General features: G+C 44.5%; 2 protein-coding genes across 7 annotated transcripts; one reads left to right on the top strand and one right to left on the bottom strand.

Moving 5' to 3' along the window:
• The first annotated feature begins 797 nt into the window (after nt 1–797).
• Nucleotides 798–6,286, top strand: MTIF3 (mitochondrial translational initiation factor 3). 3 transcript variants are annotated; one of them, XM_058800129.1, is made up of 5 exons: nt 854–922; nt 2,342–2,510; nt 2,896–3,359; nt 4,643–4,788; nt 6,054–6,286. In XM_058800129.1, exons 2-5 carry the CDS (start codon nt 2,488–2,490, stop codon nt 6,264–6,266), a joined length of 846 nt encoding a protein of 281 aa, XP_058656112.1. In that variant the 5' UTR covers nt 854–922; nt 2,342–2,487; the 3' UTR covers nt 6,267–6,286. The 3 variants fall into 3 exon arrangements, with proteins under 3 accessions (XP_058656113.1, XP_058656112.1, XP_058656114.1); XM_058800131.1 differs by having other exon boundaries at nt 870–922; nt 2,342–2,489; XM_058800130.1 differs by lacking the exon at nt 2,342–2,510 and having other exon boundaries at nt 798–922.
• A 54-nt stretch (nt 6,287–6,340) lies between these two features.
• GTF3A (general transcription factor IIIA) lies at nt 6,341–11,089 on the bottom strand. Of its 4 annotated transcripts, XM_058800143.1 has the most exons (9): nt 10,936–11,082; nt 10,608–10,708; nt 10,135–10,231; nt 9,858–9,946; nt 8,894–8,967; nt 7,565–7,648; nt 6,947–7,176; nt 6,799–6,858; nt 6,341–6,555 (listed from the first exon to the last, which is right to left on the bottom strand). In XM_058800143.1, exons 1-9 carry the CDS (start codon nt 11,080–11,082, stop codon nt 6,397–6,399), a joined length of 1,041 nt encoding a protein of 346 aa, XP_058656126.1. In that variant the 3' UTR covers nt 6,341–6,396. The 4 variants fall into 4 exon arrangements, with proteins under 4 accessions (XP_058656126.1, XP_058656128.1, XP_058656129.1 ...); XM_058800145.1 differs by lacking the exon at nt 10,608–10,708 and having other exon boundaries at nt 10,936–11,089; XM_058800146.1 differs by lacking the exon at nt 10,608–10,708 and having other exon boundaries at nt 6,799–6,855; nt 10,936–11,089.
• Nucleotides 11,090–11,328: the final 239 nt, after the last annotated feature.

Below are 11,328 nucleotides of genomic sequence, written 5' to 3'. Positions count from 1 at the left end.
AGAAGGCTGCGGGGAAAGCTCACAGCAGCCTGCCAGTGCCTAATGGGGGCCTGTAAGAAACATGGGAAAGGACGTTCTGGCAGGGCCTGTAGTGACAGGACAACGAGTTATGGTTTTAAACTAAAAGAGGGTAAATCTAGACTAGAGGTAAGGAAGAAGTTTTTACAGGGAAGGTGATGAAATGTTGCCACAGGCTGCTCAGAGGGATGGTGGATGCCTCATTCCAGGAAACATTCAAGGTCAGGACACACAGGGCTCTGAGCAACCTGATGGAGTTGAAGACGTTCCTGCTCTCCTGCTTATTGCAGAGGGATTAGAGAAGTTGAGCTTTAAAAATCCTTTCCAACCCAAACCCAAATTCTATGATTCTATGCCTCAACAGACACACACAAAGCACTCAGCACCCACACAATCCCCGCTGGCAGGACCGAACGGCCCCGCAGGGATGGCCCCAGGGCACAGCGCGGAGCCTGTCCCCGCTGCGGCCCTCACACCCACGGCAGCGCAGCAAAGGCACAGCGGGACCCCACAGAGCCACGCAAGGGAACAGCAGCTCCCAACAACCGCACACAGGGAACGGGGCACGCCAGGTTTCCTGGAAACGCAGGAGCACACAGGCACACACGGACACACGGACACACGGACACAGGGACACACGGACCACGCCCGCACGGCCACTCCCACCACGCGCGCTCCCGCGGGCGCGCACCGGCGGAGGCGCGCTCGCGCCCACAGGCACGCGCGGGGCGGGGGCGAGAGGCGGAGGCGCGTGAGGAGGAAGAGGAAGAGGAGGAGCAGGAGGAAAAGGAAAGGGGAGAGGCGGGGCGTGCCGCAACTTCTCGGCGGCTCGGGCCGGTCCCTCGGCTGCTTCGGCGGGCCGGGGGCGGCGGTTCGGCTCCATTCGGCCCGGCCCAGCCGACAGGTAAGAGGGGGTCACAGGGAGCCGCGGGCACGCGCAGTGACCTCCGCGACACGCAGATCCGGGAAGGCGGACACGACAGGGCGAGGACACGACAGGGCACTGTCACACAGCCACGTACAGCCCTTCTTCCGTTTACGGGAGGGACACCCACGGGATGCCGCCCCCTCCCCTGACCGCTGCCCGGCATGGGAAGCGAGGCGGCTCCCGCGGTTCCCGGTGTGCCCGGAGCTGCCGCTCCTTAGAGCTCCCAGCCAGCGGAGTCAGGCGGCCTTGCCAACGCAAGGACGGGCGAAACGCGCAAGGCGAAACACGCGTGTCTTTGCCGTGCTAGGCAAAGAAAAACCCTTCCATAAAAAAGGAGTTGTTTTCTTTCAGACAGCTAAGGCTAGATTTATTACATTTAAATAGCGTCAGAGAAAGAAGGAGGATACCAACAACACCATGTGTTTAGCAGAGCAAGGTCATGATTTCCTTAAAACAAGCTGCTGTTCCATTGCTGAGATACTGTTACTTAATTTTATAAATCAGTAGCTCTCAAAGGCAAGCCAGGCTCTTCTGAATGGAAAATAAATTTAATTATTCAGTATGGAGCAGTGATGCCCAGATTGCAGACCAAGTCTGCTGTGCATGATCCAGAGCTGCTTTGTGAAACCATTAAAAAAATAAGGACATCATGGCTTTTTTGTGGCTGCACTGATGATGCACAAAGATACTTGGGTGTTGACAGTGGGTGTTCAGTCACAGATAGGGCTGTTGTCACAGCCAGACAAAAAGCTGTTTTTACTGGGCAGAGGCAGAGCCCAGGGCAGGAAGGGAAGGTAGCTCTACCAGCTGGTTTTAGGCTGCTGTGGAAATCATGTTACTACTCTTCCTGTGCCCTGTGGCCTGCTTGAGTTCTGGATCTAGGTAGCAAACAGCTGTTATCAGACTGCCCTGTTCATGAACTCTGGCTCCTTCTTCAAGTGGTTTGTATGGACATTGTCCCTGTTGAGGTATGATATCCATCCCAGGCTCCAGACTTTTCAGACTGTTTATTCACAGGCAAGTCGTTTTACTTGTTCCTGTGCCAACACTGCTTAGAATTATAAATAGCTTTTTATCCTTGCTGATGGTTTACACCTTTTCCATGTGTATGTATGCACATGGATGCATGTTTACACCATGTCACATATGTGTGTGTGTGTATGTGTATGCATGCATGTATTTATAGAGCAGAGTCACATTCCCTCCTGGGCAAAAAAGGTCTCACTCTTGCCAACTCCTCTGGTATGATGTTTGGTTTCCTGCATCATCCTTGGCTTTTCCTGTAATTGCTGCCTTTTAAACAAAAAAAAAAAAAAAAAAAAAAAAACAAAAAAAAAAAAAAAAAAAAAAACAAAACTGCAGAGAATACTCACAGTTTGCTCTTTATTTCCAAAGTTTTTTGCAGCTGTTAGAAAATGGATGATTTCTGAAGGTCTGAACAAAATGCAAATAATGGGCAGCTGCAGCAGAATTGCCAGGGGGATTTCATGAACCGGGGAAGAATGGGAAAAAATCCAATGGAAGAAATGTCTCAAAGATGAATGTCAGTAGTCTTCAAGCACGGGTATATTTTGAAGCATGTTTGAAAGTTTATAGCTTCATGAGTACTATATCAGGATAGATGCCTGTAACTATTGAGATTAAAATTTGAAAGTGAGAAGAAAGGAACTAGAAGTATTGGATTCTTTAAAGGAGTACAGGCTCAGATTTTACGATACAGAAGGTAACATCAATTCATATATTTTGGTCATTTGTCAGATTGTCTCTCTGGGTTAAATCCCTTTGTTACTGTAAAATGACTGTTGATTGATGATTCTGTACAGTAGTACCATGTATCATTTTAAAAGAGTAGTTACAAACACTAGGGTTTACTTGACTGGAGTCAAGTTTTTCTAGTATAACTAGAAGAATCTGACTGATGAGGTAACTTGTTTTTTCTTCTTCCTCAGAATGACTGCCTTGTGCACAATGAAATATTTATGTCAAGCGGCCAGAAATGAGAGCAGATACGCAGAAAGGTTCTTTGGTACTCTTCTGCCACAGACAGCACAAAAGTGGCTCTTTTCTCCATTTTGGATAGCGGTACCTGGCCCTAGGAAGTCAGCTGTGTTTGGGCTTACTCAGCCATATTGTACAGGTGAAAAATCTCACGCACAACCAAAAAGTAAAGCGGCATTTGGAAGCGTTGGGCGAAGAATTCCCTATCGTATTTTACACGTAATCAACCAGGATGGGGAGAGCTTAGGAAACATGCACCGAGCAGAGGCACTCAGACTTATGGATGAGCATGGCCTGAAACTGGTTCTGCTTCGTGAAAACGTAGAACCTCCAGTTTACAGACTGATGACTGGGCAGCAGATTCATGAAGAGCAGCTTAAACGTGCAGAGAAGAAAAAAGCAAGTCCAAAGCAAGGTATGTGCACTGTAAACGCTACAATGCTGAGGACTTTGAAAAATGCTGCATGAAAAGTGGTTTCAACAGATTAAATCCTCTTACTTGAATTTGTGTAAATCCAAAGCAATGTCAGTGCAGTCCACGCTATTAAGGATTTGCAGTGGTGAAAATAAAATTTTGGATTAGTCCAGTCTTCCACAGAGAAGCCTTCTATTGCCCTCTTAGGATTTGCTATTTTGTCATCTGCTGACTTGTTAAAAAATATCTTTATGTGAGTGAATATAACTAGGCTCTGGTTCCGTGAGACTCACTGAATTTCTGTTCTTTTACTAAGGCATAGAGCGACAGGCAGTTTTTACAAACTAAGGACCAGATACACCAATATAATTATATAGTTTGTCACCAGTAGTCATGAAACACTCTCTTCCTCATTTTCTGCTAGGATGACAAAGTCCAGAGCTCTTTCTTGTACAGAGTAAGAGAACTTTTTCAGTATTTAACACTTTTCAGTTTGGTTTGTTTGTTTTTGGTTTTTTTTTTTTCCCTTAGGACCACCTGCTCCAGAAGTTTAATAAACTGAATTTGGCAAAGAGGTTTTAGAAAAGGCACGTAACCTTGAATCCTCTCATGTCCTCAGGTTAACAAAGATAGCTGTGCTTTGGGTACAGTCCTGATTTTAGAGGAGAACATTATTGTGATAGTGAGTTGCTCTGTTCAAGAAACCACAAAAATATTATTCAGATGGTAACTGCTTTAGAGAAACTTGAAGGAGGAAGAGACTGTAGATATCATATATATATATTATGTTCAAATATATTACAAGGCATTGCCGTACTTCCAGTTCAATATTGCACTCACCATTCAATAAAATGGGCTGGAGATGAAGAGCTGTCTAACGTCAGCACTTTTACCTTCAGCTGTCCTACGTGCAGAACACAGGAATTTGCACACTAAGTCCTTAATTCCAGATCCAATGCTTACCTGTTTGTCAGACCTACATTGTGTGGATCATATGAACAAGACTGTAATTAAAAATACCTTAAGCCTTCTGACCCTGAGAGATTTTCCCGGTGTGCCTCAAACATGCACTCAGTCTCCCATTTGGGGCAGTGAGTGTGAGAGCATCAAGTTGCCACCCTCTCAGGTGAGAGTGGTGCATGCTGAGAGTGAGATCAGGATGCTCTGAGAAGGCAGCGTGGGAGGAGGGAGTCAAACACAAAGCACCATAAGCTGATAAAAGAGAGCAACTAGTACAGGTTTGTCAAATGTTAAGCCAACAGTTTCAGTTCTGTTTTAAACAGGGGTGGTGCAGAAGGAGTTGTCCTTTTCTTCAGCTATTGCCAAGAACGACTTAGAGACCAAGACTAAACAGATAGCACAGTGGATTGACAAGAGACACCATGTTAAGGTTACCATCCGGCAAGCCAAGGGCAGCAGTACAGACATGGTAAGTGCACTCCTGGAAGTGGGACCAATCAATGTCATCAAACAGCTGCAGCTGTACTGACCTTCCTTATTGGGTACTGCCACAGTTTTTAGTATCTTAGTGGAGATCTAGGTCCCATGCAAGTAGTGGTTGCCTGTCTTAAGCTGCTGCTCTTCAAACACTGGTGAAGTAGTTCCAGAGAGACAGTTCAAATGCCATGCTTCCTTAACAACCCAGCTGCAGTACTGGCTTGGACAGCAGAGTCTAAGCAGCTCCTACTCCTATGCAGCACCACCCTATTAGTGGGGCCAGTGAAATCTTCTGATCTATGCCTTTAGCCAGCTCACCCACTCTGAAAACTTTAAGAGTGTGATTTAAAAAGAAAAAGTCTGTATTTTAGCAGGATTATTTCACCAACAGTTCTTCTGGAGCTGCATTTATGCAACTTTGGCTAAAGTTAGTTGTCCATTCCTACATGAAAAGCTATTGGAATGGTGTTCCAAGACTAGCAAAGTGAAAATCACTAAAAATGTTGAGCAACTGATGACAACTTCCCAGTATAATTACAGGGCCTGGAGACTTCATTGTCATTCACAAAAATGGATTTTTAATAAATATTCTGTGTAAGACTATTTTTTTCTCCTAGTGAATTAGGTGTTCTTGACGATTGTCTCAACTAAATTGCTGGAGAAAATTGTAATAGCATTTCATCCAAAAAGAACATAACTTTTTATAGGAAGGTAAATTTACAGGGAGGGAGTAACAGGAAAAACTGATGATGGGAGGGAACAGAACATTTCATGACATAGTCCTGATTTACATTGTCCTTGAAGCCTTAATAATGAGGTTAGGAATTCGGTGTGTTACATGAATGCACTGTTACTCAGTTCAATACCACCAGGTCCTGCTGACCTTAGGACAATACCTTAAGAAAAAAGCGTCATATAATAATATATCTGAATCTAGAGGAAGAGGAGGGTGGAGAGGAGTCAGATGCAGACCACTCCAATGTTCACCCTTACAGAGCAAAACCCTGTGAGTCAGCAGTGCAGCCTAAATGTTAGGAAATGGCTGAATCCCCCTCTAGTGACTTGCCTAAACCTGCTTATGAGTAAAGAAGTTAGGAAAGGACAAGCTGAAGTGCTCAAACTAGGACTAGCAACTAGCTTGGTTCAGCTAATAGCTACACTAAGCAGATCATGTTATTACAGAGCAGCTTGAAATATTTTTCTACCTGTATTTGTGCATTCATTTAGTTCCATTTTCATTTTTCTCCTCTTTTTTAGTTCATGCTTTTTGATCAAATTTTGGAGACTGTGTCTGAGAAAGCAACTTACCTTTCCAAGCCAAAAGTTGCTAGAGAAGGAGTGAGTACCTGCATTTTCAGGCACATGTCTGACAAAGAGTTGAAAGAACACCAGAAGATGGAAATCAAGAAAAACAATACAGTAAAGAAAGATGAAAACCAAGATCTGAAGTCAAATGAGTTGCATCAATGACTTTCTGAAGCAGTGTAAACAATATATATTTATTTAAAAAATAAAATTTTAAAAAATTAACTTTAGATAAAGTTGTTGTTGAGCTTTACATTGGTCATTCCACGAAGAACACTGTCTCGGTTAACCTTTGCTACAGAGTCCGAATTTCAACAGCTGGTATTCCATTTTCCACGAGCTTATCTGCTGTCTTGCTTTCCACCACAACTTCATCCTTTCCTGGCTGTGTTTTGGGAGGAATGTAGCCACTGAGACGAGAGGCTAAGCTCCTCTTGGGACGAGAACGCTTTGCCTGGCAGAAATAGATCCAGAATTAGTAAACTTAACAGACCTGTGGAGCAAAGGCTACTACTGTGGTGGGGGAAAACATAACATAGAGGCATTAGCTAGAGGCGCTTCATAAATTAAGAATCTCACAAATTACCAACATATTTGACCTGTTTTCCTGCTTGAAGTCACATTATAAAACAGGTAAAGTTTTCCCACCTGCAGTGACAGGGTAGAGGTGAGAAGACTTTCCAAGAGTGTAACTTACTTTCAAGTTCAGCTTTCTCTTTTCAGGATCATGTACAACTGCATGTCTTGCTAGGCTCTGCTACAGTTACAAAGAGCAGGAGGGAAAAAAAAGAATTAAGTTTATAATTTCAGATAATGGGATTCAGATAAGAACAGTTAACACACACCTTCATTGCAAACACTTTTCCACAGCCTGGATAATCACAAGAGAATGGTTTTTTCTCCTCGTGAAAAGAGAGGATATGGCTTTGAAGGTTAAATAAAGTTGTGTACGTTCTTCCACATCCTTCTCTGGGGCAGCGACAGACTTCCCTCTCCACAGCATGTGTCTTTTGATGCTGCTTGAGGTAATCCTTTCGTTTAAAAGTTTTGTTACATTCACTGCAGACTATTGGCTCTGAGTGGGAGAAAGAAAGGCAGACTATAAATAAACAACTTCTTAAAGCAGCTCAGAATCAAACAATGGTGGTCTATTAGAACAGTGCTAAAATCAACACAAAATGCAAGGAACTTAGAGACTTCAGGAGGATAATGCAGTAGGAATTATCCAGATCTGAAATCCTACATAAAACAGTTTTCTGTTAACTGAATCACAAACCTAAGTTAGTATACTGAGCAGCATTTTCATCAAAGGTCTAGCTGGAGTGACAGCCACTTCACCAATAAAGTTAGTAGACAAGTTTGGGACATGCTGACAACCTGATGAAATGAGTACAGCAAGGACTCCAGATTAGAAGTTGGTTTCCTATTTGTATCATAAGTTTACTAATGCATTTGGAATTTACCTGCATGACTGACTTTATTATGTTTCAGAAGCTCTGTCCAAGTTTTTCCAATATATGAGCAGTTTTCCTTCTTGCATGCATAGCCTGTTGAATAGAACAAATGTTTACAATCACAGAGGGTCTGGCAAACAGTCCAGTTTTACAGGACTCCACTTCCAGCATTTGAAAATTAAAAGCCAGTTATTCCTTATCTCTTCCCATATTGCACAGGAGTGGGATAAGAGACAATAAACAATCAACACAAATTAGAACCAAAGAAAATCCTAGCAATTTTATGTAAGAAATCTTATATCACTGACACCAGTTGTCCAGAGAGGCTGGGGAAGCCCGAGCCCTGGAACCATTCAACACCACTAGACATGGTCCTCAACAACCTGGTCTAACTGTCCCCAGCTTGAGCAGGGAGCTGGACAAGGTGACTGATCCTTTCTTCCTTTCTGACCTAAATGATTTTGTGAAACTCTCTCTCCTTGCTTCAGTAAAGCTACTTCCCAGCTATACACTTTCTCTCAAATAGATGAAAGTAACTAGTAATATATATTACTTCTATATAAATATTTGTGCTGCATATTATGAAGAAATACTGACCATACAGTAGTATTCCAGAGTCTAAAGAGATTCTACCATTCTATCAGGCAGGAACCACAGAAAGTCAACACTATTTAAATCCCAGGACTGCAATGCTCAAAAACCTACAAACAAGTCCTTGTCTGAAGAAAAGGGAATCACAGTACAAATCACAGCACAAATCACAGCCTTCTGGGTACTCTTCCTAGTCTGTTGGGTTGATTTGATTTGATTTTGGTTTTTTGTCATCACTGGAAAGCTGGTTATCTGTCAGTGAAAGAATGGATAGGAGGGCAGCAGGATTAGCTCAACCGTACATGGCCACATTCTGACATTCTGATGATTTCACTTAAAAGCCTCTCATATAGGTTCATTAATAACTAAAAATACACATGCTCTGCCAAGGCTCCATAGGAAATTTGTGGCAGAATTGGCAACTGATCCTAAGCTCTGGACATCTAGGCTAATGCCTTTACCACCAGCCCATCTCCAAAAGATGGATTATCTGCAAGGAAGCACCTCAGGAGAAGAAATAACTGAAGGAATCCTGAGCTCTGCTCAGACTGCCACAAACACACATAACTGAACACTGCAATGCCCTGCAGTTATATCCCACTTTACTATTCAAAATGGGTGTCTTGTCTTGTCTGGATCTAGGCCAGAACACTTGGAGATTGCCATACATCCATGCACACTCTGCACTGGAAGCAGTTCTTCTTCCTTTGCTGAAACATAACCTTAAAAAGAAAAAAGCAGTTTTACCTTCATGTATCTTCTCATGCCGCTTTAGTCGACTTGGAGTAGAGAAACTCTTTCCACATCCTTCTTTATTACACCTAGGTACAAAATAGCAGTAGTTTCATTTCTTTCACCATATCCACATATTTATTGTTAAGTCAAGGACAATTAAAATTAACAAAATAATTCAAATTTCCCTTCACCTACAATCTGTGTGTGTCCCTCCACCTTGTAAAAGTAAATTCCATAATAGTTTTTCAATAGACTTGAATGACTTTGAGAGTTAGAACTATAGTATGATTTCCAAATATACAGCAAGTTGAGCTTTAGCTGAAGAGTCGAGCCTTGTATCATCTCCACACAGCAGGCTCTTCAAACATAGAAGAACAGAAAGTGGAAAGTTTAAGGGGTTTGTGCAGAACCAGCAGACCACTGACATTTTTGGCTGTCATCCAACCACAGTAGTACATTTCACTGAAGTGTAATGAACACTCATGTTAAGTGTGACCCACTTGTAAGAAATACAAGACTGAACTTTGCTTTTAGCAGATCCATGGTGTTACCCAAATGGAGCCACAATGCACAGTTTCCAAGATTAGTGTCCAAGTCTGTCCTCTTTTTCTACATACTACTCACTACTAAATGTGTCAGGTCACTGCTTCTTACAGGGAAATAAAGGTAGCTGCATTTTTCATTACTGTGCAAGCTCTTATGGCTGTATGTCAAACTATGTCGAACTAAAACCTGGGGGGTGGGGGAGCTCTGTGTTATTTTTTATAAAACTGCTGGAATGCTGAAGTTACAGAGCACCAAGATTGTTGCTCAAAACAGATCACTGAGAAAAGGACTAGTACAAGAAATATACTTGCAGCCCTGACTACAAACTGATTTATTTTATTGCCATATCAATGAAAAGGCTGAGAAAATGCACCTATTTTCATCTACAGTATTTAAGTGTTAAAGTTCAGTATGAAAATTATCCACGTACTTGAAGGGAGGTTCATTGGTGTGGTGACACTGATGAACTTTAAGTTGCTGATGCTTCTTGAAAGACTTGTTACAGCCTTCAAAGTCACACTATTGAGGAAATTAAGTTTTGATTAGAGGCTAAATAATGACTGTTCAGTTCATGTCTTTGCTGAAATCCCAGTTATGGTATTTGAACTTACACAAGTACCACATAATAGCAAGTTGATGTATTTCACCAGATACACAAGAAAGAGCTTGTTTAGCCTCCACTGTACAGTGCAAAGGTAATTACTCACCACATATTGCTTTTGCTGATTCTGGTGCTTGCGCTCAATGTGCTTCTTCATGTTTGATTTTGTTCCAAATTTTGCATTGCACCCATCAGTTGTGCACCTGCAAATGAACTGCATTTTCTATTACTGCTGTCAGTGACTTGTTCCCTAGGCAGATACAGAAATCATCATACAAGAACAACACACTGAAGAATTACTGAAACTCACAAATACAGAAGCTTGCTTTGAAGACACTAAAAGCCAGAGACTAAGTTAGCCTTTTAATAACGTATTCTTGGGGGAGATCTGCCCATTTCTTTAAGCATTTGTTACAGATCACTACCAGAACAGGGAATTTGATCCCACCCCGTGTACACACTGTTATGGCAGTGCCCATGACACCAAAGGCATGCATGCTCTCTACCACTGCCCTGTTTTAACTTCCTTTCCTTAAAAAAACCGCATTTCAGCTTAAGAAGTAAAAACTTGGGTCTTACTCGAACGGCTTTTCCCCGGTGTGCGTGAGGAGGTGTCGGGCGCGGTGAAAGTCCCTCGTGAACCCTTTGCCGCAGCCTTCATAATCGCAAACATAGGGCCTCTGAAAGAGAGGAGCAGTGGGCAAACCCACCCCCTCGGGGAGGCCATCCTGCCGTCAGCGGGATGCCCCGGCGCGGCTCACCGGCCCGGCCACGGCGCGCAGCCCCGGGGTGTGGCGGCAGCCCCGAGCAGGAGAAGCGGCCTGCCCGGTGCCCCGCGGGGTCCCAGCGCGGCGCGCACGCCTCGCTCACACAGATCCCTCCTTCCCTCCCAGCTGGCGCGGCTCACCTCGCCCGTGTGCCGGCAGAGGTGGGCGGACAGCCGCCAGGCCTTGTTGAAGGCGGCGTCGCAGCCGGGGAAGGAGCAGATGTAGGAAGGGGGGAGCGCGCTCCCGCCGCTCCCGTCCCCGCCGCCATCCCCCAGCGCGCCGGCCATGCCGCAGGACACGTGACCGCGCGGGTGGGCGGGGCGGCGGCGGCGCGTGCTCGGCGGGGCGGGCGCGCGCAGGGCCGAGGGCCGGGCTCGGTGCCTGAGGGGCTCTGGGGGCGCGGCGGGCCCGGAGCGGCGCAGGCGGAGCCTTTCCTGTGGCTGTGTGCCGGGAGCCCCCGCACAGGATCACAGAACGTCCTGAGATGGAAGGGACTCGCAAGCATCATCGAGTCCAGCCCGTGGCCCTGTAAA

This window comes from Ammospiza caudacuta, chromosome 2, assembly GCF_027887145.1.
Source record: "Ammospiza caudacuta isolate bAmmCau1 chromosome 2, bAmmCau1.pri, whole genome shotgun sequence".
NCBI classification, from domain to species: Eukaryota; Metazoa; Chordata; class Aves; order Passeriformes; family Passerellidae; genus Ammospiza; species Ammospiza caudacuta.
The sequence above is the reverse complement of the archived record's forward strand: the minus strand, read 5'-3'. Positions and strand labels throughout refer to the sequence as shown.